The 25,555-nt window shown below is 41.5% G+C and overlaps 1 protein-coding gene across 1 annotated transcript in view; it reads left to right on the top strand.

The window, feature by feature from the left end:
- The window catches only part of LOC109425332 (sodium-coupled monocarboxylate transporter 1-like), a 93,697-nt gene extending 69,186 nt beyond the window's left edge, over nt 1-24,511 (top strand). The window contains exons 2-5 of the mRNA XM_029860206.2: nt 22,498-22,863; nt 22,917-23,227; nt 23,288-24,045; nt 24,104-24,511. Coding sequence (XP_029716066.2) covers nt 22,499-22,863; nt 22,917-23,227; nt 23,288-24,045; nt 24,104-24,511 — 1,842 coding nt within the window. The 5' untranslated portion in view covers nt 22,498. The remainder of the gene's footprint in view (nt 1-22,497; nt 22,864-22,916; nt 23,228-23,287; nt 24,046-24,103) is intronic.
- Nucleotides 24,512-25,555: the final 1,044 nt, after the last annotated feature.

Below are 25,555 nucleotides of genomic sequence, written 5' to 3'. Positions count from 1 at the left end.
ACGTTTTATTAAATTTTGCTTCCTGAGGGGGTGGTCGTGGGTACCGACTTTTGCCAAATCCCATTTACACCCAATCTGGTACGGTCAGGGCGTTAACACTGAACACCCAAAATGGTCAAAAATAACGTTTTATTAAATTTTGCCTCCTGAGGGGGTGGTCGTGGGTACCGACTTTTGCCAAATCCCATTTACACCCAATCTGGTACGGTCAGGGCGTTAACACTGAACACCCAAAATGGTCAAAAATAACGTTTTATTAAATTTTGCTTCCTGAGGGGGTGGTCGTGGGTACCGACTTTTGCCAAATCCCATTTACACCCAATCTGGTACGGTCAGGGCGTTAACACTGAACACCCAAAATGGTCAAAAATAACGTTTTATTAAATTTGCCTCCTGAGGGGGTGGTCGTGAAGTGAAGTGAAGTGATTTTTTTTGGAAAATGTGCACCACGTGGATGGTGGTAAAAATCACATTAACCATTTTACATGGCTATTTCGATAAAAATCTTTTTTGACTTAAAAATAAAGCTCCTTAGTCGTCGACTAACCGTGACTAAGGAGGACGACAGGGCTGATCAAATTTTTTTGTCAATTTGAATTGCCCAAAATGCTCTCAAATAACGTTTTATTAATTTTTGCTACCTGAGGGGGTGGTCGTGGGTACCGACTTTTGCCAAATCCCATTTACACTCAAACTGGCATGGTCAGGGCGTTAACACTGAACACCCAAAATGGTCAAAAATAACGTTTTATTAAATTTTGCTTCCTGAGGGGGTGGTCGTGGGTACCGACTTTTGCCGAATCCCATTTACACCCAATCTGGTACGGTCAGGGCGTTAACACTGAACACCCAAAATGGTCAAAAATAACGTTTTATTAAATTTTGCTACCTGAGGGGGTGGTCGTGGGTACCGACTTTTGCCAAATCCCATTTACACTCAAACTGGCATGGTCAGGGCGTTAACACTGAACACCCAAAATGGTCAAAAATAACGTTTTATCAAATTTTGCCTCCTGAGGGGGTGGTCGTGGGTACCGACTTTTGCCAAATCCCATTTACACCCAATCTGGTACGGTCAGGGCGTTAACACTGAACACCCAAAATGGTCAAAAATAACGTTTTATTAAATTTTTCTTCCTGAGGGGGTGGTCGTGGGTACCGACTTTTGCCAAATCCCATTTACACCCAATCTGGTACGGTCAGGGCGTTAACACTGAACACCCAAAATGGTCAAAAATAACGTTTTATTAAATTTTGCTTCCTGAGGGGGTGGTCGTGGGTACCGACTTTTGCCAAATCCCATTTACACCCAATCTGGTACGGTCAGGGCGTTAACACTGAACACCCAAAATGGTCAAAAATAACGTTTTATTAAATTTTGCTTCCTGAGGGGGTGGTCGTGGGTACCGACTTTTGCCAAATCCCATTTACACCCAATCTGGTACGGTCAGGGCGTTAACACTGAACACCCAAAATGGTCAAAAATAACGTTTTATTAAATTTTGCTTCCTGAGGGGGTGGTCGTGGGTACCGACTTTTGCCAAATCCCATTTACACCCAATCTGGTACGGTCAGGGCGTTAACACTGAACACCCAAAATGGTCAAAAATAACGTTTTATTAAATTTGCCTCCTGAGGGGGTGGTCGTGAAGTGAAGTGAAGTGATTTTTTTGGAAAATGTGCACCACGTGGATGGTGGTAAAAATCACATTAACCATTTTACATGGCTATTTCGATAAAAATCTTTTTTGACTTAAAAATAAAGCTCCTTAGTCGTCGACTAACCGTGACTAAGGAGGACGACAGGGCTGATCAAATTTTTTTGTCAATTTGAATTGCCCAAAATGCTCTCAAATAACGTTTTATTAATTTTTGCTACCTGAGGGGGTGGTCGTGGGTACCGACTTTTGCCAAATCCCATTTACACCCAATCTGGTACGGTCAGGGCGTTAACACTGAACACCCAAAATGGTCAAAAATAACGTTTTATTAAATTTGCCTCCTGAGGGGGTGGTCGTGAAGTGAAGTGAAGTGATTTTTTTTGGAAAATGTGCACCACGTGGATGGTGGTAAAAATCACATTAACCATTTTACATGGCTATTTCGATAAAAATCTTTTTTGACTTAAAAATAAAGCTCCTTAGTCGTCGACTAACCGTGACTAAGGAGGACGACAGGGCTGATCAAATTTTTTTGTCAATTTGAATTGCCCAAAATGCTCTCAAATAACGTTTTATTAATTTTTGCTACCTGAGGGGGTGGTCGTGGGTACCGACTTTTGCCAAATCCCATTTACACCCAATCTGGTACGGTCAGGGCGTTAACACTGAACACCCAAAATGGTCAAAAATAACGTTTTATTAAATTTTGCTTCCTGAGGGGGTGGTCGTGGGTACCGACTTTTGCCAAATCCCATTTACACCCAATCTGGTACGGTCAGGGCGTTAACACTGAACACCCAAAATGGTCAAAAATAACGTTTTATTAAATTTTGCTTCCTGAGGGGGTGGTCGTGGGTACCGACTTTTGCCAAATCCCATTTACACCCAATCTGGTACGGTCAGGGCGTTAACACTGAACACCCAAAATGGTCAAAAATAACGTTTTATTAAATTTGCCTCCTGAGGGGGTGGTCGTGAAGTGAAGTGAAGTGATTTTTTTGGAAAATGTGCACCACGTGGATGGTGGTAAAAATCACATTAACCATTTTACATGGCTATTTCGATAAAAATCTTTTTTGACTTAAAAATAAAGCTCCTTAGTCGTCGACTAACCGTGACTAAGGAGGACGACAGGGCTGATCAAATTTTTTTGTCAATTTGAATTGCCCAAAATGCTCTCAAATAACGTTTTATTAATTTTTGCTACCTGAGGGGGTGGTCGTGGGTACCGACTTTTGCCAAATCCCATTTACACTCAAACTGGCATGGTCAGGGCGTTAACACTGAACACCCAAAATGGTCAAAAATAACGTTTTATCAAATTTTGCCTCCTGAGGGGGTGGTCGTGGGTACCGACTTTTGCCAAATCCCATTTACACCCAATCTGGTACGGTCAGGGCGTTAACACTGAACACCCAAAATGGTCAAAAATAACGTTTTATTAAATTTTTCTTCCTGAGGGGGTGGTCGTGGGTACCGACTTTTGCCAAATCCCATTTACACCCAATCTGGTACGGTCAGGGCGTTAACACTGAACACCCAAAATGGTCAAAAATAACGTTTTATTAAATTTTGCTTCCTGAGGGGGTGGTCGTGGGTACCGACTTTTGCCAAATCCCATTTACACCCAATCTGGTACGGTCAGGGCGTTAACACTGAACACCCAAAATGGTCAAAAATAACGTTTTATTAAATTTTGCCTCCTGAGGGGGTGGTCGTGGGTACCGACTTTTGCCAAATCCCATTTACACCCAATCTGGTACGGTCAGGGCGTTAACACTGAACACCCAAAATGGTCAAAAATAACGTTTTATTAAATTTTGCTTCCTGAGGGGGTGGTCGTGGGTACCGACTTTTGCCAAATCCCATTTACACCCAATCTGGTACGGTCAGGGCGTTAACACTGAACACCCAAAATGGTCAAAAATAACGTTTTATTAAATTTGCCTCCTGAGGGGGTGGTCGTGAAGTGAAGTGAAGTGATTTTTTTGGAAAATGTGCACCACGTGGATGGTGGTAAAAATCACATTAACCATTTTACATGGCTATTTCGATAAAAATCTTTTTTGACTTAAAAATAAAGCTCCTTAGTCGTCGACTAACCGTGACTAAGGAGGACGACAGGGCTGATCAAATTTTTTTGTCAATTTGAATTGCCCAAAATGCTCTCAAATAACGTTTTATTAATTTTTGCTACCTGAGGGGGTGGTCGTGGGTACCGACTTTTGCCAAATCCCATTTACACCCAATCTGGTACGGTCAGGGCGTTAACACTGAACACCCAAAATGGTCAAAAATAACGTTTTATTAAATTTTGCTTCCTGAGGGGGTGGTCGTGGGTACCGACTTTTGCCAAATCCCATTTACACCCAATCTGGTACGGTCAGGGCGTTAACACTGAACACCCAAAATGGTCAAAAATAACGTTTTATTAAATTTTGCTTCCTGAGGGGGTGGTCGTGGGTACCGACTTTTGCCAAATCCCATTTACACCCAATCTGGTACGGTCAGGGCGTTAACACTGAACACCCAAAATGGTCAAAAATAACGTTTTATTAAATTTGCCTCCTGAGGGGGTGGTCGTGAAGTGAAGTGAAGTGATTTTTTTGGAAAATGTGCACCACGTGGATGGTGGTAAAAATCACATTAACCATTTTACATGGCTATTTCGATAAAAATCTTTTTTGACTTAAAAATAAAGCTCCTTAGTCGTCGACTAACCGTGACTAAGGAGGACGACAGGGCTGATCAAATTTTTTTGTCAATTTGAATTGCCCAAAATGCTCTCAAATAACGTTTTATTAATTTTTGCTACCTGAGGGGGTGGTCGTGGGTACCGACTTTTGCCAAATCCCATTTACACTCAAACTGGCATGGTCAGGGCGTTAACACTGAACACCCAAAATGGTCAAAAATAACGTTTTATCAAATTTTGCCTCCTGAGGGGGTGGTCGTGGGTACCGACTTTTGCCAAATCCCATTTACACCCAATCTGGTACGGTCAGGGCGTTAACACTGAACACCCAAAATGGTCAAAAATAACGTTTTATTAAATTTTGCTTCCTGAGGGGGTGGTCGTGGGTACCGACTTTTGCCAAATCCCATTTACACCCAATCTGGTACGGTCAGGGCGTTAACACTGAACACCCAAAATGGTCAAAAATAACGTTTTATTAAATTTTGCTTCCTGAGGGGGTGGTCGTGGGTACCGACTTTTGCCAAATCCCATTTACACCCAATCTGGTACGGTCAGGGCGTTAACACTGAACACCCAAAATGGTCAAAAACAACGTTTTATTAAATTTTTCTTCCTGAGGGGGTGGTCGTGGGTACCGACTTTTGCCAAATCCCATTTACACCCAATCTGGTACGGTCAGGGCGTTAACACTGAACACCCAAAATGGTCAAAAATAACGTTTTATTAAATTTTGCCTCCTGAGGGGGTGGTCGTGGGTACCGACTTTTGCCAAATCCCATTTACACCCAATCTGGTACGGTCAGGGCGTTAACACTGAACACCCAAAATGGTCAAAAATAACGTTTTATTAAATTTTGCTTCCTGAGGGGGTGGTCGTGGGTACCGACTTTTGCCAAATCCCATTTACACCCAATCTGGTACGGTCAGGGCGTTAACACTGAACACCCAAAATGGTCAAAAATAACGTTTTATCAAATTTTGCCTCCTGAGGGGGTGGTCGTGGGTACCGACTTTTGCCAAATCCCATTTACACCCAATCTGGTACGGTCAGGGCGTTAACACTGAACACCCAAAATGGTCAAAAATAACGTTTTATTAAATTTTTCTTCCTGAGGGGGTGGTCGTGGGTACCGACTTTTGCCAAATCCCATTTACACCCAATCTGGTACGGTCAGGGCGTTAACACTGAACACCCAAAATGGTCAAAAATAACGTTTTATTAAATTTTGCCTCCTGAGGGGGTGGTCGTGGGTACCGACTTTTGCCAAATCCCATTTACACCCAATCTGGTACGGTCAGGGCGTTAACACTGAACACCCAAAATGGTCAAAAATAACGTTTTATTAAATTTTTCTTCCTGAGGGGGTGGTCGTGGGTACCGACTTTTGCCAAATCCCATTTACACCCAATCTGGTACGGTCAGGGCGTTAACACTGAACACCCAAAATGGTCAAAAATAACGTTTTATTAAATTTTGCTTCCTGAGGGGGTGGTCGTGGGTACCGACTTTTGCCAAATCCCATTTACACCCAATCTGGTACGGTCAGGGCGTTAACACTGAACACCCAAAATGGTCAAAAATAACGTTTTATTAAATTTTGCTTCCTGAGGGGGTGGTCGTGGGTACCGACTTTTGCCAAATCCCATTTACACCCAATCTGGTACGGTCAGGGCGTTAACACTGAACACCCAAAATGGTCAAAAATAACGTTTTATTAAATTTGCCTCCTGAGGGGGTGGTCGTGAAGTGAAGTGAAGTGATTTTTTTGGAAAATGTGCACCACGTGGATGGTGGTAAAAATCACATTAACCATTTTACATGGCTATTTCGATAAAAATCTTTTTTGACTTAAAAATAAAGCTCCTTAGTCGTCGACTAACCGTGACTAAGGAGGACGACAGGGCTGCTCATACTCAGCAGACGTGAGAAATCCTATTCTGCGATTAGTTTTGTTGAATGGTCTACAGTTGTGGGAAAAACGTCGTAGTAGGGCAACTAGTCGTATTAGCGAGCTCAACGATGATCGCAAGCAAAAGATTTCGTTGGCAGGCTGAGTTTGTACTGGGCAAGCTGTCACAGCTTTCTCCTCCACTAATGCAGCTTGATGATCTGTTGAAGCGTCGCCATTCTGGGGCCATACTGAATGATTTTGCCGCAGCCAAAGTGGACCATTCCACCAGAGCGAGCAATACTGAAGTTGGGCAGGAATCATTCCGCGTGATAGGACATCTGCAGGATTTTCAATACCGGCAACATGATTCCATACAGCTCCTTCTGTCAGATGCTGTATCTCCGATACACGATTTGCAACAAATGGCTGCCAGCGAGCTGGAGAAGAAGATAGCCAACATTTGACTATCATTGAGTCAGTCCAAAAATACGCTTTCGTGGTTGTCGGAAGATTCCCTTTTATCTTTTTGTACAGATGACTCATTAGCAACGCTCCGGACAGCTCCAGGCGTGGAACTGTCTGCTTTTTCTTCTTCCTTTTCAAATCCTCTAAAGGAGCCACCTTGGATTTCGAGGTTAGAAGGAAAACGGCAATTGTGTCATCTTCCCAAACGCTTCGCATGTAGAGGCAGGCACCGTAGGCCTTTTCGGAGGCATCCGAGAATCCGTGGACTTCAACTTCGATGCATCTTGGATTACATCCGACCCAGCGAGGGACGGTGATGGATTCGAGGCTTATTAGATTTCTCCGGTACTCCAACCATCGGTTCTGCAATTCTTCGCTTAACGGCTCGTCCCATTCAACTTGCTCCTTCCACAGATCTTGCAGAAAGATTTTAGCCGTTACTACAATTGGTCCAACCAATCCGAGGGGATCAAAAATACGAGCCGTGTCGGAAAGAACAACTCGTTTGGAAATTGTGGAATCAGCATTCCATTGCGGTACTTTGAACCTGTAGCAGTCATCGGTTGAATCCCACAGCATGCCAAGGGTTTTAATGGTTGTGTTAGAGGACTCTAGCTCCTTGATTCCTCCATCGTCGCGCAGATGAGCTGGCAATCCTCTCAAAACTTCGTCGCTGTTGCTCCGCCACTTCCTCAAAATGAATCCTGCCGAATTTGTGAGATCGATTGTTTCTGCTACCAACTGTTTCCTTCCTCAATCGAATCTGCTCCGGATAACATGTCGTCGACATAAAAATCCTTCTTCACGACCTTCGATCCGATTGGATGTGTTGTTGTACCATCTTCCGCCAAAGTTTGCAAGCACTTGGTGGCCAAGTACGGGGCGGAAGCTGTCCCATACGTGACTGTGGTCAACTTGTACGAATGAATTGGCTCTTTGGGCGAATCTCTCCAAACGATCATTTGATATTGCTGGTCTGCTGGAGCCATATTCACCATTCGGTACATTTTCGCCACGTCTGCAACTACCACAAAAATGTGCAGTCTGAATCGAATGTTGATGTCGTACAGCTCGTCCTGCACCACTGGTCCAACCATCAGGGCGTCGTTCAATGATATGCCGGTAGATGTGAGGCAGGATGCGTCGAATACGACACGCAGCTTGGTTGTTGTACTGTCAGGTTTGATAACAGCATGGTGTGGTAAAAAATATGCCGGTGGATCTTCTATCAGCTCTTCTACTTTCACCATATGACCCATCAGCAAATACTCATGCACAAAGTCGACGTACATAGCCTTCACTTCTGGGTTCGCTTCTAGTCTCCGCTCCAATCCCAGGAATCTTTTCACTGCAATCGACCTTGATTCACCCAACTTTCCGATCATATCTGGCTTCTTGGGCAAACTAACAACGAACCTTCTCGCTTCATCACGAAATGTAGTCTTCTTGAAGAATTCTTCGCAAGCAGACTCTTCGATCGATAGCGTGCTCTTCACATGGCATGTTTCCAGCTCCCAAAACCTTGCGAGTTGCTCCTGGATGCGCTTGGTGGACTCTGCTTCGGACAGGTTGACGTTGCTCACTACTTGAGGCAAAGCAGCTAAATTTATCTCGACAACGCCAGACACGATCCATCCAAAAACGGTCTTCTGAATTACTGCCTCACTGCCTTCCAATCTTCGACGATCCTCCATTAACAGCTCATAAAAATGCTCCGCTCCGATGATCATATCAATTGGTCCAGGGACGTTGAACCCGGGATCCGCCAGCGTATTGTTGGAAGGAAGCTTCAGATGACGGATGTTCACATGCTTGCATGGCAAACATGTGGTGACTCTCGAGAGTACGTGGAACTTCATTGCAGCCGAGAACTGAGAACGATGAGGCGAACGGGGACTGACTGTAGCAATCACTGCATTTGTAGAGGTACTCTCCGAAGATCCAACGCCTTTAATCCGCAAATAATCGGTAAACGTCTTACACTTCAACCTCTGAGCGAAATCAGTGGTCATTAGGTTGCGTTGTGATGCGCTATCCAGCAATGCTCGAGCCAATAGAATGTGACCAAACTGATCATGAACGCGCACAACTGCGGTTGATAGAAGAACTTCTCGAGCAATGCTTGCAGTACTTGCTTCGAGAGATACGGAATTGCATGTAGCAGTGTTTTCTGTAGTGGGCTGTGAGCTGGATGCATTTGAGCTTGCAGTGCCAGTGGGTGTACGTGTGTTGTATTGTGTGGATTGAGTGAGCGGTGTACGGTTTTGATTTTGTTGCTGACCTTGTGGCCTTGATTGTGGTGGTTGTGTTTGTTGGTTGTTCGCTTGTCGAGATCGCGGACCTGTGTGTGGAACAACGGATGTTGTAGTACTACTGACACGATTAGGCACTGCAAAACCTTCATGTAATAATGTGTGATGTTTACGCTTACATACCGTACAGAACCCTCGCGAGCATTTACCGACGACGTGTCCAGGAGATAAGCAGTTGAAGCATAACATGTTTCTCCGGGCTGCTGCAATCCGATCTGCACTGCTCATTTTTCGTAACACTTGACACTGAAACACGCTGTGTTGACTCCCATCGCAGAAGTAGCAGGAGTTCGATTCAGCGGATACAGCATGGCTTGACGCAATCCTGTGTTGATAACGTTCTCCGTGGGTTGGTTTGGCAGGTGCAATCGACTGTAACACTGCACAATGATCTCGCAGATACGAGAGAAGGCTATCGTACTCCACAAACTCCCTAGAGTTGTAATGTGTTTCCCAGTTGCGAAGGGTTGTAGGATCCAGTTTCAACGTCAAAATGTAAGCCATCAGAACTGACCAATTCTTCGTGTCTATTCCTAGCTTGTCAATCATCTGGAGATTTTTGTCGAACGTGCTTACGACGTGGTTCAGGGCTTCGAAACATTCTTTCCGTACGGGTTCGACAGCAAAAATCGCATCCAGGTGTGTCTTGAGAATTAGCTTCTTATTTTCGTATCGTTTTTTCAGCGTAGTCCATGCGATACGATAGTTAGCTGCGGTCATCTCGATCAAACTGATTTCTTGCAGGGCTTCTCCAAATAGTGACGTCCTTTAATAGGTGAATTTGTCAATGGAAGACAAGGACTCATTGTTGTGTATCAGCGATCGAAACGTGTCTCTGAAAGTGATCCACTGCATTAACTTTCCACCAAATGTAGGGAGCTTGATGTCCGGTAACTTCACTCTCGACGAACTAGGTGCAGCAGGTACTGCCATAGACGAACTTGAGGGCGTTTGTTTGATCTTAAGCTGGGAGAGCACTGCCTTCACCTCGCAATAGAGATTCTCGAACTCCCACACGGTTTCCTTGTTCTCGGTGACTTGTTCTTAATGCATCTCCTCCTTTTCAGCTGCGCTGAGATCTAGTTCCACCACTTCAGAAAGCATTTCGATGTTCCGCCGAACTTCATAGAACTTGGACAAAGTTTCCTCCAATAACGAAAGCCTCACCTCGACTTGTGCCTCATCGCGATCAGGTTTGAATCGTTTGGTGAAGGCGCTGATCATCTCCAACGTGTTTCGAAGTTGTCGCTCCTGAGTTTTTAGCTCCAACAGAGTCGGCATTTTGTTTACTATCGACACTCACTTGCACCACAATTGACAGCCTACCGTTCCACACACGCGATCTATTGACAGAGTTTAACGTAATAGCGAACAAGACCGACCATCAATTGCCAACAAAGCGGACGTTTCGAGCAACCGTAGGGACCAGGAACTAAAGCTCTAACTCAATTCCAACACCACCCTCAAATCATGATATACATGCAGCTCATTTTACTCAATTTTATTCAGCAGCTAATAGGACAATTACATTGAATGTGTCGATGGCGGACGACTCATGCATTGACGCCACACCACGAACTAACATGCATCACTTTCCTTTTAATTTCCAAATCGTGTACTCTCCAATCCTCTGACGGCAGCTACGGCGGGAACAGGCCTTGAAATCCGGAACTGCAGGAGCTCTTCAACCTTCGGGCACTTGTACGGAATTCTCACTCTCAATCCAGCGTCACTTTATATGCTTCTTCTTGGCTTCGTGGGTTGTTGACCACAGTTCGCAGTTCACTGACCCTCTTAAAATGTTTGGCGTCACTTCATCGGCGCCATCGAATCACTATTGTTCCGTGTTCTTCGCACAAATGTTCACCGAAACACCAGGTCCACCGGTAGATAATCCGGTTCGAAGGACCAAAAATGGTTATCAACGCGGCGAACTGGTAAATGTGAAAACTGGGTATTTCGGTTAACTCGCGGAAAACTTGGTTTGAACGGTGACCGGCGTGATTTTATTGATCGTTGTGCGGAGAGTACAGTAAAACGCGACCGACAGAGGCGAGGATCAATTTCTAACTGCTGTATATTTCTTATTCCTATATGGTCAGTGGTAGTTATCTACACACAGTGATATTCTTCAAACACACTAGCTCATGAACAGCGGAGCTGTGCGTAGTGGTTGTATCCTAACGACCGATAGCACCATTCTTGTACCCGATCGACTACACGTTTCCAAACACGTCCTGCTGCTAGTGATCATCGTATTGAAATATGAGGAATATATGTGGTACAATTCATTAAGTTGAACTTTTAATGTGTTCTAAGGTGTCCCTTTACTTTTAGAACTGAAATACATGGATCGATAATGGATGGACTTGAAGGAAGGCGATCTGTATTACTCTTGGAACGTCTCAATGAGGAACCGGCGCGGCATAGTCAAAACTTCTTATGAGTCATTGCCTCTATTCCGAAGGTTATTTCACCGGTTTCCCAAGCAAGTCACATAATGAGTCCAAATAACATTATTAACAATGATACAAATGTACTAGTTAATTCTATAAATAAACACCACTCCAGTATCTAAGTTGTTTGATTTATATGGTGGAATCACTTTGCTCGAAATGACATTTCCTGAAGAATCTATCTCCCAGAACGCCTTTTCATGGCTTTCTGTAGACACAAAAGTTAAAATTCACACCAGTCAAACGGCTGGTCAAGCCTGGCCACACGACCGATTTACTCGCTCTGTCTTGTACTGTGGAACAATCATTGCGTCAATCCGAGCGAGTTGGTCGTTGCCCACATTGTGTCTGATTAACCGTTTTACCGATGTGTAGACACCTTTAGACTCCCATAATTGGCTTTGATTATTTACTGAATGCCACCTATGGGATAAACAGTCAAGAATTTTGAATTTCAATCAAATCATAGAGTCATACCGAATTACCTCATAGCGACTTGTTCATTTCAAGAAATTTTAAATGCTTCAGGCCATCCAAAATGTGCCCATGACTCTTAATGGATACCACTGATTTGGTCTGAATTGAACACTGTGTCCATCATACACTTTCAGATCTGCTTGTTTCATAACGTTGTGATGGAACCATCAAACATCAAAAATCCTTTTGGATGAAATGATTTGAATCAATGATGCAGTATTTCAGATCAAGTGAGCACAGGAGTAATAAAATGCAAATGTTCAAATTTGTTGCGAAGCATTAAGTTTTTCAACGCATGCTTTTTAAAAACTCAGCTTATCAATGATGATCTTTGAAGACTGGGTGGAAATCCTGCGAGATTTTTTTTTCCAAGAATTCCTTTCTGATTCTATCCTCATAGTTCGTTCAAGAATTCTTAAAGGAGTTACTCCAAGGATCCTTTAAAATCCCACCAGCAATTCTTTAAAGATTTGCTCCAGCAGTTACTCCAAAATACACTCCGAAAATACTCTTCCTAGGATTTTCCTGGGAATTTTCCCACTGAACTCTTTAGGAAAAGCATTTTAAAAATGTTCCAAACATTCAATCATTTCTCTAGGTATTTTCCCATTAATGCCACCAGGAATTCATCCATAGATTCTTCCAGGAAATCCTCTATGATTTCTTTCACGAATTCTCCCAGCAATACTTCCGAGAATTAATTCAAGCATACTTTTAAATTGTTTTTCTAGGAATTCGTTCACACCTTCTTGCTAGAATTTATTTAAAGAAATTATTCCGCGTATTTATCATGGAATTATCTAAGGGTTCTCTTTAGAAGTAGAGTCTTGTACCAATCGAGCAGGTGTACCTATTCTGGGTAGTTGCCGCTATACTTACCTTACTGGTCAGACTAAGGCCTGAGTGTCCTCTGCTGTACGTAGGAGTCTTCTCCAGTCAACTCTGTCCATGGCTGTGTGTCTTCAGTTCCGCACTCTGCGAAAGGTCCGCAAATCGTCCTGCTCTTGATCGACCCACCTACCTAGCTCGCCGTGCATTACGTCGTCTTGTACCGGTCGCATGACTCTCGAGAACCATTTAAGTCGGGTTGCTATCCGACATTCTGATGACATGACCCGCCCACCATAGTCTCTCGATTTTTGCGGTGTGGACGATGATTTGTTCTCTCACCAGCTGCTGCAGTTCGTGCTTCATTCGCCTTCTCCATCTGCACATCACCGTAGATGGTACGAAGCACCTTCCATTCGAAAACTCCTTGGTCCTCTGCACGTAGAGTCCATGTTTCGTGCCCATAGAGGACTACCGGTCTAATCAGCGTTTTGTAGATAGCCAACTTCGTGTGATGGCGAACTTTGTTCGATCGTAGAGTTCTGCGGAATCCAAAGTAAGCTCGATTTCCTGCCAAAATGCGTCTCTGTATTTCTCTGCTGATGTCGTTGTCGGCGGTCACCAGTGAACAAAAGTACATGAAGTCTTCAACCGCCTCAATTTCAATACCGTCGATAAAAATTCAGAGTTGGCGGTAATTCCCTAGGGGATTTTTGAAAAAATAACTAAAAAAATAAAAAATCGTATAAGAAATTGTATTGAGATATTCCTGAATGAATGTATTAAGAAATACTAGGAATATAAGTGGCATATTTTTTGAAAATGTTTTTGCAGAAATTCCTGGAAGAATTCCCTGGAAGAGCTATCCCTGGATGAATATCTGTTGGGAATATAGAGAAAATTCTTAGAGTTATTACTGGTGAAACACTTAAAATTATTTATGAAAAAATCCTTGGAGCAGTGTTTTTAAATATTTCAGATCAAACACATTGAAAAAAAAAAAACCGAAGGAAACCCTGAAGGAAATCTTTTGAAAATCTCCCAAAGAAATGCTTGCAGAAATTCCTAGAGGATTGCGTGGAGAAATTTCAAGAGGACTGTTTGGAAAATATCTAGCAGAATTCTTAGAAGCAGGAATTGCTTAAAAATCATCTGAAAAAAGCAATACCCCGTAAAATTCCTGCAATAACTCCTTGAAAAACTTTAGCAGACATTCCCGGTGATATTCCTGGAAGAGATCGCCATGAACTCCTTAAAACATTTTAGGAGGAACTTCGGGAAAATTTTCCAGAGCAACTTCTGCAAGATGTTCTAGAGTATTGCAAGAATTTCCGGAAGAACTATTAGATGAGCTACTGCTGGAATTCTGACTTCCTCTTTTGAGAAATTTGAGCTGGAACTCCCAGCAGACCATTCAAGAGAATTCCCGGGGGAATTTTTGTCTCGGGAAAACTTCTAAAAAAATGAATACCCTCTAAAGAATACCTAGAGGAACTTTTGGAATTTTACGAGGAATTGTTTATGGAATTTTTAAAGAAACTTTTGGAAGAACTCTCTGGAAACTTCTAGGAGAATTCCAAATCCAATATTTGGTAACATTCCCAGGGCTTTGTAGCCTTGCGATTATCGGCATCAGCCGTGTAAGTGTTTCAAGTCGGTGAAAACTTTTCGAAAACGGAAAATTCCCCACTGCGTGTATGTTGTCAGTTGTCTAGTGTTTGTGATCGTTCAGTCTATGCAACCTCCAGTTGGTGACAGGGGTTGCTTCTTTTTATATCTTAGATTTACTCTAGAAAAAATAACAACCAAAGATGCATTTTGAAAAATTACAGACTAACTGCAGGGAGAGTTCCAAGAAGTATTTCTGGAAGAATTTCCAGAGAAACTTTTGGAAAATTCACGAATTTTTAGAAAAAAAAACCCTGTGAGCTTTTCAGAAATATTTTTCCAAACAATTTCTGATGGCATTCCTGTTAGAGTTTGTAAAGCTTCTAGAAGAATTCCCAAATGCATATCGAGATGATCGATATTCTTTGAAGGAACAATTGGAAATGTTTTTGGAACAGATTTTCGTACAGTTTTCCGAAGAATTCTGGAAGATTTTCCGGAAGAAATTCCAGAAGATATCCTGGAAATATTTCCGGATGAGCTTTTGAAAGGCCCTTCCGGAGAAGCTCCTGGAAAAAAAATCCGGAGAAACTTCTGGGATATTTTCGGACAGAGTTCCGGAAAAAATCTCTCAAATTTATTGCAAAAAAATATGAAAGATATTCCTAAGGAACTTATGGAAGACATTTTGGAGGAGCTTCTATAAAACATATTGGATCCAGAAGTAAACCCGGAAAAATGCATTTCGGAGGGAAATTTTGCAGCAAATCCTAGAGAACCATGGGGATTTTTTAAGAACTATCGGATAATTATACCTTTTTTCGAGACTCTTTATAACTTCGTGCAGAATCTTTTCCGAATTTTGACCACTGATACACAGCTAGTTGATCAACTTACAGTGAAAATTTGAGAATATTTGATAATTTTCCAAAAAGTTACAGCTACTTCCAGTCCATTCAATTGTTATTTCCAGTAATTTTTTTTGGGCTTGCACTTTTGTAAATCAAGTGCAAATCATCCGTGTCGTACTGGGAAGCGCAGGATCGATTCCCGCCGCAACAGTCAGCAAATGTTTTCGACTGTTCCACTGCATGCTAGTCCGTTGTCTAGTGTCGTGCTTCCTTCAATGAGCGAATAGCTCACGGGAAGCATTAACAAAGTTTTATTAAATGCATTTCTTCGGAATAACTGGGTTTCTTTCACAAAATGTTTCTGAAATTCTTCCAGGGATTTTTATAAAAACTTTCCTAGAATACCTCCAAAAATTTTCACAGAAACTCCTTCACAAATTATTAAAAAAAAATATAAAAAATATTTTTTTTCTGAAGATTGCTTTCGAAATTTCTCCTTAAGAAATCCATCCAGGTAGGATTTCAAGAAATTATCTAGGAACTTTTTCAGAAACTAGTCAAAGGATTCCTCAAGATATTCCTCCGTGGATTTTTATTAAATAATCTTTCATAGTTTCCTTAAGAATTTTCTGCAGACAATCTTTCAAAAATTCTTTTAGGGATGAATTTGGAAATTTCCTTCAAGGAATACCTTCAGAATTTCCTTCACAGATTCTTTAAAAAAATCTTTATGGTTGATACTTGTATATCACACTAGATATCACAATACTTATATTTCACAATTTTTTTCTCGGTTTTCCTGAAAAATCTTCAATTAATTTCAAAAACAAAAATCCGTGAGTTTTCTTATAGAGATTCCTTTAAACATATCTTTAAGGTGATGATATAACAAAGCCACACCTTGAATTTTCAAAAGCACGCATCTGAAGAACCACACACTAAGCTGAAAAGTTGATCAAAAAGTGATCAATTGCTCAACTTTTCAGCTCAGTGCAATGTTTAGTCCCTCAGATTTGTGCTTTTAAAAATTAATGGTTCAACTTTGAGGATTACTTAGAACCAGTGCTGAAAATTTCATTTCGTCATATCTAAATTGAACCACCTACAGTTCATTTTAGAAGCTGAACCTGAGAATATGGTGTATGAAAAACTTGTGTGGCTAGACCAGTTCTACAAGAAAGTCACGGAAAAATCGCTATTTTTCGAATATATAAAGTAAATGTCACGAACTACCTTTGAAAAATGCCAAATGATATTCACCGTGAATATCATTGGCATTTTTCGGAGGTAGTCCGTGACATTTATCTTAAATATTCGAAAAATAGCGGGTTTTCCTTGACTTTCTTGCAGAACTGCTCTAGCCGCACAAGTTCTTCATATACCATATTCTCAGGTTCAGTTTCTAAAATGAGCTGTAGGTGATTGAATTAAGATATGACGAAATGAATTTTTCAGCAGTGCTTAGAACCCCTTCAATGAATTTTCTTAGTAATTCTTCCATGGATTTCTCTAGAAAATTGAAGAGACTTCTTTAGAAATCCGCCCAGGGATTCCTCCATGAATGCCTTTGAGATTTTTTTCATAAATGCTTCCAGGGATTTTTTTAGAAAATCTTCTATAGATTATTCTAGAAATTCGACCAAAGTTTCCTTTAGAAAGTCTTCTATATATTTCTTTGGAAAGAAGAAATCTCTCACAACGCTTAGATAATCTTTCATATGGGTTTCATAAAAGATTTCTCCAATGGTTTCTTTTGAAAGCCTTCCATGTATTCCCACAGATTTTTTTCCAGGAAGAAGAAAGTCATAAGACTTTCTTGGGATTTTATTTTAGAAAATCCAACAGAGATTTCTTAAGAAACCTTTCCAGGGATTCCTTTAAAAATTCATCATTCAGGCGTTTCTTCACGAACTGCTCAAGGAATTTCATTGGACATTTTTTCTGAAATATAATCCAATTCTTTCATCAGGTATCCCTCCAGATATTACTGCAAAAGATTACTTCGTTCAGAAATTCTTGCATTCATTCAGTGCTTCCGGCAGGAATTATTCCAGAGATTCCAACAAAAGCTCATACAGAGATTGATTCAGGATTTCCTCCTGGTATTCATCCATGTCCACGGTTCGTCTAATGATTGCTGAAAATTTTATTGCAGATCTTCTGGGAAATATTTTAATTAAACTTCAGAAGAAAGCTTTGGTAAAATAATTGAAAAGTTCTGCTAAATCCACTTGAACCAATTGCCAAAAAATGGTAATATCTATCATTTGATCATCCTGAAAACTCAATGAAGTATGTTTGAAAGCAAAATTCGGTTGAACAAAAAAATCCAGACAAACAGAAAAAAACCCAGATTTATCCACCTAGTGGTGATAGTGCCTTTCTCGTCGAATATGTACTCATGATCTTTCCGTCGACGCAATCAATCTTGCCTTAGAGTCAGTGATCAGCCCCAAATCTCTGTGCTTTGGTGATGGACGAAAAGGGGGAAATGCTCATAAAAGCGATCTGGGACTGTACCACCTACGAATTTCTGAATTTCTGAAAATCAAGAATTTTATCAAGGTCATCATCGAATTGGGGCACTTATTCCGACGTTATATTCAACGTATGGGCAGAGCTGAAAGTATCAGGTCTTTCAGTTGACTGCTGGACCACCTTCACTGGAGGCTGATTCATACCAAGATGCTAATTACTAGCCAGGATTAAACTTTTTCCACAGAACACTTTGACAAAGTTTTGTTCTGCACATTTTATGCTATATTTCATTATCATTGGTTGCAAAATTCATGTAGAATTTGTAATGTAGTAATTTGAATTGCCAATGCTATATCACATTCAAATATCAACCACATTACAGAGCTCGCCCTCCAGGCGCATCAAAATTTTGCGTAGTAATTTTAAACGCAAATAAAGATTTAAAAGAATGTTCCGCGCTGATGCGCTTAAATTTTAATTTTTCCATACAACGTTGATCGATCCTACTGTAAATTTACGTCTCAGGATTCTAACATGGTGTAATTTGATGAGATCGCTTTAGTTTTTTTTTAGGTTTTTGGTTCTCTTAAACATATCTATCGCTTGCATTCATTTAGTTCACTTTCGTAATTTCACTAAAGCACCCAACGCTGGTTCTGCAACACCACCGGTAGCCTCTTATGTAATCTGAGTATATTTTGCATTGCTTACGAGACCCCCGGAAATGATTCCGTAAGACTACCGGTATATTCAAATGTGATCTGAGTTTATGAAAACTGTTAATCAGGTTACCCGGAACTAAAAACACTACCGGTAGTAACTTCTGTGGACTGTGCCTATTTTCTTATCATCCATGCATCAGGTTACTGACAAAAAAGCGATTTGATGTACCACGAGCATGGGTTTGATTCACGTCTATGTATGTCCACTTCCAGTGGGACACCCTTAACCGGTTCCGGAAAATTTACATGGTTCATTTTTACATTTGACCAATTCCGGCGGGACACCTGAAACCGGTTGTGGAATACTATCGGTGGTCTCTAACGTAATCTGAGCTAGTTTTATTGAAAATCTTTCATCAGCTTATCGAAAAAACCGCGTTTTGATGAAGCGCATGCATGGAGTTGGGTTCCCTTCTACATTTGACCACATCCAGAGGGACACCGGGAACCGATTCTGGGACACTACTAGTTTTCCCAAGCATGATCTGAGATATTTTTTCTTGGTAACCGTTCATCAGGATACCTTAAAGGCCATTTGATGTGTCGCGAATATTTTTTTTTGGTTCTCTTTTATATTCGGCTACTTTCAGCGAAATACCTCAAATCGATTCCGGAACACTATCAGTAGTTTCTAATGTGGGCATAGCTTATGTTCTTGCTGATCGTACAAGTTATCGAAAATGCCATGATTTGATGTGTCGCATGTGTGAATTAGGCCACTTCGGGTGGGACACCAGGAACCGGTTCCGGGATGCTACCGGTTCAGATATGATCTGAGACAATTTTCCTGCTTACCGTTCCTCAGGTTATAGAAAAAGCGGCCATTTGATGTGTCGCATGCATGGGTTTGGTTCACTTTTATATTTGGCCACTTCCGGCGGGATACCCGGAACCAGTTCCGGAACTCTACCGGATCAGATATGGTCTGCGACTATTTTCCTGTTTATCATTCATCAGGTTACAGAAAAAGCGGTGATTTGATGTGTCGCATGTATGGGTTTGTTTCACTTTTATATTTGACCACTTCCGGTGAGACACCCGGAACCGGTTCTGCAACACTACCGGTTTAGATATAGTCTGCGACTATTTTCCTATTTATCGTTCATCAGGTTATAGAAAAAGCTGCGATTTTATGTGTCGCATGCATGGGTTTGGTTCACTTTTATATTTGGTTACTTCCGGCGGGATACCCGGAACCGGTTCCGGAACACTACCGGATCAGATATGGTCTGAGACTATTTTCCTGTTAACCATTCATCAGGTTACATAAAAATCGGTGATTTGATGTGTCGTATGCATGGGTTTGTTTCACTTTTACATTTGGCCACTTACAGTGGGACACCCGGAACCGGTTCTGGTATGCTACCGGTTTAGATATGGTCCGAGACTATTTTCCTGTCTACCGTTCATCAGGTTATACAAAAAGCTGCAATTTGATGTGTCGCATGCATGGGTTTGGTTCACTTTTATATTTGGTCACATCCGGCGGGACACCCAGAACCGGTTCTGGAACATTACCGGTTCAGATATAATCTGCGACTATTTTCCTGCTTACCGTTCGTCAGATAATCAAAAATGCCGTGGTTAGATGGGTCGCATGCATGGGTTTGTTGCAATTTCATATCTGGCCCCTTCCTGGGATACTGGTCCGGAACACCTAAATGGCCATAACTCCGGAACGGCTGGACCGATTCAAACCATTTTCAATAGGAAACAATGGGACAATATTCGCCGTCGATTGAAAACAAAAGCGTTGAAATCGGATGATATTTATTATCCAAAAGTGAGGTGACATTTTTGTACACATACACACGCACACACATACATACACACACACATACATACACACAGACATCATCTCAACTCGTCGAGCTGAGTCGATTGGTATATAAGACTTGGCCCTCCGGGGGTTCTATCAAAATTTCATTTTTGGAGTGAACATATAGCCTTTCGGTACACCTTGGTGTACGAGAAAGGCAAAAAAACAAAACAAATCTGTGAGATTTATTGAAGAAATTTATGCTTCACTTTTGTGTTCGAAATCTGGAATGCCATTTGAAATTATTGTACTCATATAAGAGAAGTATATATTGGAAAGTTATTTGGCTATTCTCATTGAAATTCCTAAAAAAATACACGAAAGGAAAGCGCTCTAAGAAAATAAAAATAAATGTTTTTTTTTCGAAACACCAAATTCCAACTTTTAAAAATACTAAAAAATAATAATAACTACAAACTTTTCCAAACTAATAATATCGAATTTGTGTGACGCGCCAATCTGCTTGCCAAGGGTGCCATGGGACCACGCTACGGCTCTGGCTGTAATAACCATATTTCTCCCAAAGTTTCCGAAATGGCTTCAAATTTCCAAAACTAGATAGCATAGTACCTCTTTTCTTCTCGGAACTCTCATCTAGCTTCCGTAGTTCCGGCTCGGAGTGTGCCGTTTCTTATATAAATCCCATATTCTCCCTCAAAATTGCGAAAATAGAAATACTTTTGATCTTTCATGTTAATTAACTCAATTTTTCATGAGACGATTTATTGTACAGATGTCCATACTGTAGCCAATCTATAATTTTACAAACCGATGGAGAAATGTGTTAATTATGATGGAGATCGTTTTATTCCAGCGAACTCGATGTACCGTCAAATGGGGTAACTTGCAACACTTTTCGACTTTGAAGCAATATCATTGGAAATCTAAACATTTGAAACATCCTGTGAAGCATCGTGTACGCTAATTACCCCGAGTAGAATACTATGCAGCTCTTGGTTTACCAAAATACGTTGCCACCTAATCAGGAGGTGCGAAATACATGATTGTTGCAAGTTTCCCCATCTGTGGGGTAACTTGCAACATAGGACATGAAGTTAAGTTAGCTATCATTAAACAGCACTAACATTCTAGTATTTAGTTTTATTGTAAATTTTTGATGTTATGCATGAAACATACCATGAAGAGATGTACACTAACTAATTGACATATAATTTTTCATGAAAGGATTGATAGTTATTGCAAGCGAGAGTATATCTTTTAGCAACAGGTCTCACGTCCCTCTAACACAAAATATATATATGATTCTCGTGACTTAGCACTCATAACAAAATGTCGACAATGATTATTGTCATTTCTTGAAAAGCTAGAGTGAGTCATCTCCAAGTAGCCTTCATTTTGAAGTGGTGTTTGGCAATTTCAGCTAAATTAACATGATTAAAACACGCCTATTCTACTTTGTAAATGTCAAACTCGCTAATTTGGGTATTAAACTGAAATAATTTACTCCATCTAGGTTCAGAATTGATGTTAGTGATTTCTTTACAGCGTTCATAAACAAAAATTGAACGTTTAACATGATAAAACATGAATGAAACTTCAAAATGTGGCATTTCCTCACAATGAAGGCCGCGTGCAAAAAAAATGTAGAAAATGAATTGTCATTTGAAAATGAACGCGTTACGTAATCAATAAATGATCCATTTCGGTTATTTCTGTCAAATATATCGTGAAATGAAGATGAATAATAGAAGGTTTCGTCAAATTCAACTGTTGCAAGTTACCCCATAGTGGTTGTCGAATATAATAATGATTTTTTGCATTACTTAGTCGATAAGTTTATCAAACTTTTACCGTTTAGATAAGCTTACTATTAGGTACCCTAACTGCAAGCAAGGTCATCAGACTTATCGCTCTTACCATAAGGGAGAGGTCAAGCACGATTTTCATACTTGTTTTTATGGCGTAAAATGATCAATCCGTTTTAACAGTGTAGCTAAACCATAAACAAAGAAACGAGGCTAATTTTTATACTAAATCGATCTTTGATACACATAATCTCTATAACAGAAATAGTAGGGCATACTAGTTTTCATTATTATTAGAAAATGCTTCACATTTAGTGTATGTCATCGTGTTGCAAGTTACACCGCTGTTGCAAGTAACCCCGTTTGACGGTAAACATTTTCAACTGCGTGGTTGATTTGATGAAGATATGTACCTATTTATGAACCAAGGCTAATGTAAATTAAATATATCTTAAATCTTCCAGAATGGCAACCGTGGCCTCCAGCTGCACCAGTCTGACCTGGGACTACATCACCTTCTTTGTGTTCGTGATCGTGTCCACCTTGATCCCACTGTGGGGTCGCTTCTTCGGACGTAAGGAAAAGACCAAAGCTGAGTATGTCTTCGGAATGGGAACCATCTCCGTTGGCGCTATGATGCTGTCGATTGCTCGTGGAACGCTGGGTGTACGATCGTTGCTCGGCTATCCGAGTGAACTGTTCTATCGAGGATCGGCCATGTGGGAAACGCTGTACGGCATGGTGACCGCCTATCCGATTGTGTGCTACGTATTCATTCCGGTGTACTTCAATCTGGGGATCACTTCGGTGTATCAGTATCTGGATTTGAGGTGAGTTCACTTCGATCTAGTTGGTATGGCATCTAATGATCATCCTCAAACAGATTCAATAGTCGCCTGGTTCGCTGTCTTGCTTCCGGAACCTACGTCGTCAGAGCGTTACTGATCCTTGGTGTCACCCTGTATACTCCAGCAGTTGCTTTGAATACCGTCGTTGGAGTCCCGTACTGGGCATCACTGCTCTTGATCACGGTCACTACCATTACCTTCAACCTTCTGGGTGGTCTCAAAGCTGCCATAACAGCAGATGTGATCCAAGGAGTCACCATGATACTACTCATGATCGCCATCGTCATCCAGTCCATGGTTAACGTGTGGAGCGTCGAGAAGATTGTCACCGTTCCAGCTGAAGAAGGTACGTTTGGCTGATGTTGCAAATTCTTCTTGTGTTAACAAGTTTACCTCTTCTTAACAGGTCGCCTCACATTCTTCGACTTCACCGGAGACCCAACTATCCGAGTAGACACTACTTCAGCCTGGCTTGGACAGCTGTTCATGTCGTTAAGTATATTCGGATGTCAGCAGAGCTTCGTTCAGCGATACCTCAGCATGGGATCATTTCAAGAAATTCAACGTACCATCATGACCAACGTTCCGATCATTATCATCCTTTTCACGTTGGTCTGGGTCGTCGGAATGGGCATCTTCTCGGTGTACGTCGACTGTGATCCTCTAGCAGCTGGGTTTATCAGCAAAATCGACGAAATTGCTGCCTTCTTTGTCCAGGATAAGTTCTCGTATCTTCCGGGATTCTTGGGGTTGTTCATGGGATCCCTCTTGAACGGTGCGTTGACTTTGAACGTGTCCAATATTAATGCAGCGGCCACCGTCACCTGGGAGGATTTCTTGGCACCGCTGCCGTATTTCAAGGACACCCGTGACAAAAAGCAGCTGCGCATGATCAGGGTCATCGGAGCCGTGTACGGAGTGATTGTCATGGGGATAGGCTTTGCCGTCGGTCTGCTATCCGGGGTGATCGAGAGCAGTATGCTGATGACCTCGGCCACTTCCGGTCCATTGCTGGGAGTATTTCTGCTGGCAATGCTGGTTCCGGTTTGTAACTGGAAAGGTGCCGCAAGTGGAATGATCATTTCACACATCGTTACTCTTTGGATCACGTTTGGAGGATTGACAATCGATAACGAGACGCCATTGCTTCCCACGTCTGTCGAAGTAAGTTACTCGCCATTATCATTGGAATGTTTCAATAACATATGATATATCTTTTTAGGGGTGCAACAACGAAACCTTTTCGAATGGTATTATAAAACGGTCTGAATCGTGGATGGCATCTTCCATTGCTATAACAGATGACTTTGATGACTTGCCTCTCAATTCCACAAACATTACTCGAGGATTCCCGGAAAACCTGTACGCCATATCGTATATGTATTACAGTTTGATTGGCACGTTTATCACAATGCTGGTGGGCACGGTTGTCAGTTACGTAACCAGCGATCGAGAAGCAGATGCCTATGATCAACGTTTGCTGTACTCGGTGGTTTACAAACTGAGCCACGCGTGGCCTGGCGAGGAACGATACTATGTCAACAATCCGAAAATTAAAGCCAAATCAGTGAAGAACCTCGAGGGGCAGTGTAACGGGGCATTTGATGAGAAGCCGAAGGGAAAGGTTTAATGTCGCATAGTATTTTTATTATTTTGTTTGACTAGATATTAAATTAAATTATTAAATGACTCTATTATATTGATTTCGGTTTTTTTTTTTCATATAAATGTATGTAATCATTAACGAAAAACATCTATATCGAAATATTGATCAAAAACTTTGGTTAAATTCGTTCACCTAGAATTGCGAAACTTACCTCAGACTACCGCTTTAATGTCTTTGTCCCAGTTTGAGTTACTCCATTAATAGTGTTTTTATTTGCATCTCAAGATCTTCTCCTACCTCCTCACTAAACCCTTTGAGCGGCTAACACTGCTTTCGAAACCCTCCATTCATCAAAATGCACCGGGTCGCTTGAAAGGCCATTGAAAAATACTCCCCGAGGGGAGGTGACCCAATTTTGCGATCCAAAGAAAACAGAGAAAATTTGCTCTTATTAAATGAGAAAAGTGCTCAGCTACAGTGGAAAACCTTGTAATAACAGATCCACTTAGCTACCCATTAAAATGCAACAAACTCATTTCCATCATTCCTTCGCCAGTCACACTGATGCTGCTGGCGCCCGACGCTGTTCCTCCGCTCACCAAGTTGGCAGTGTACCTATACCGACTTCTTCTGTTCTGTGCCATTACATCATGCAATTCAGGCGAACTGAATAAACATACCGACCGACCAACCTGCTCGCTCGTTCCGCTCCACTCTAACCAATTGGGAAAACAAAATTCCCCTCGCTGCGGCACCCCAGCCCGCAACACCAGAGTGCGCCAAGCCAGAATTCTGCCGAAGTCCGGCGGCTAGCCAGCAGCAGCGAAGAGATGCACCGTGAAGGATTCACAGATGAAATTTTTAAATTAAGAACCAACCGGAGAAAGAGAGGGTGGTTCGTTTCTTTTCATCGGAGCATGATGAATAGTTCTGCACGGTGCCTACCTGTGCAATGCATGCTTATATGTTTAGGAATGTAGATTGCACCTGAAAACTTACTGGATCATTGGCGATGGGTGATGTTAGATGAGCGATGGAGCAGCACGGTACATTATAAGCATGCATGAA

This window comes from Aedes albopictus, chromosome 1, assembly GCF_035046485.1.
Source record: "Aedes albopictus strain Foshan chromosome 1, AalbF5, whole genome shotgun sequence".
NCBI classification, from domain to species: Eukaryota; Metazoa; Arthropoda; class Insecta; order Diptera; family Culicidae; genus Aedes; species Aedes albopictus.
This window is presented reverse-complemented; position numbering and strand designations above follow the sequence as displayed.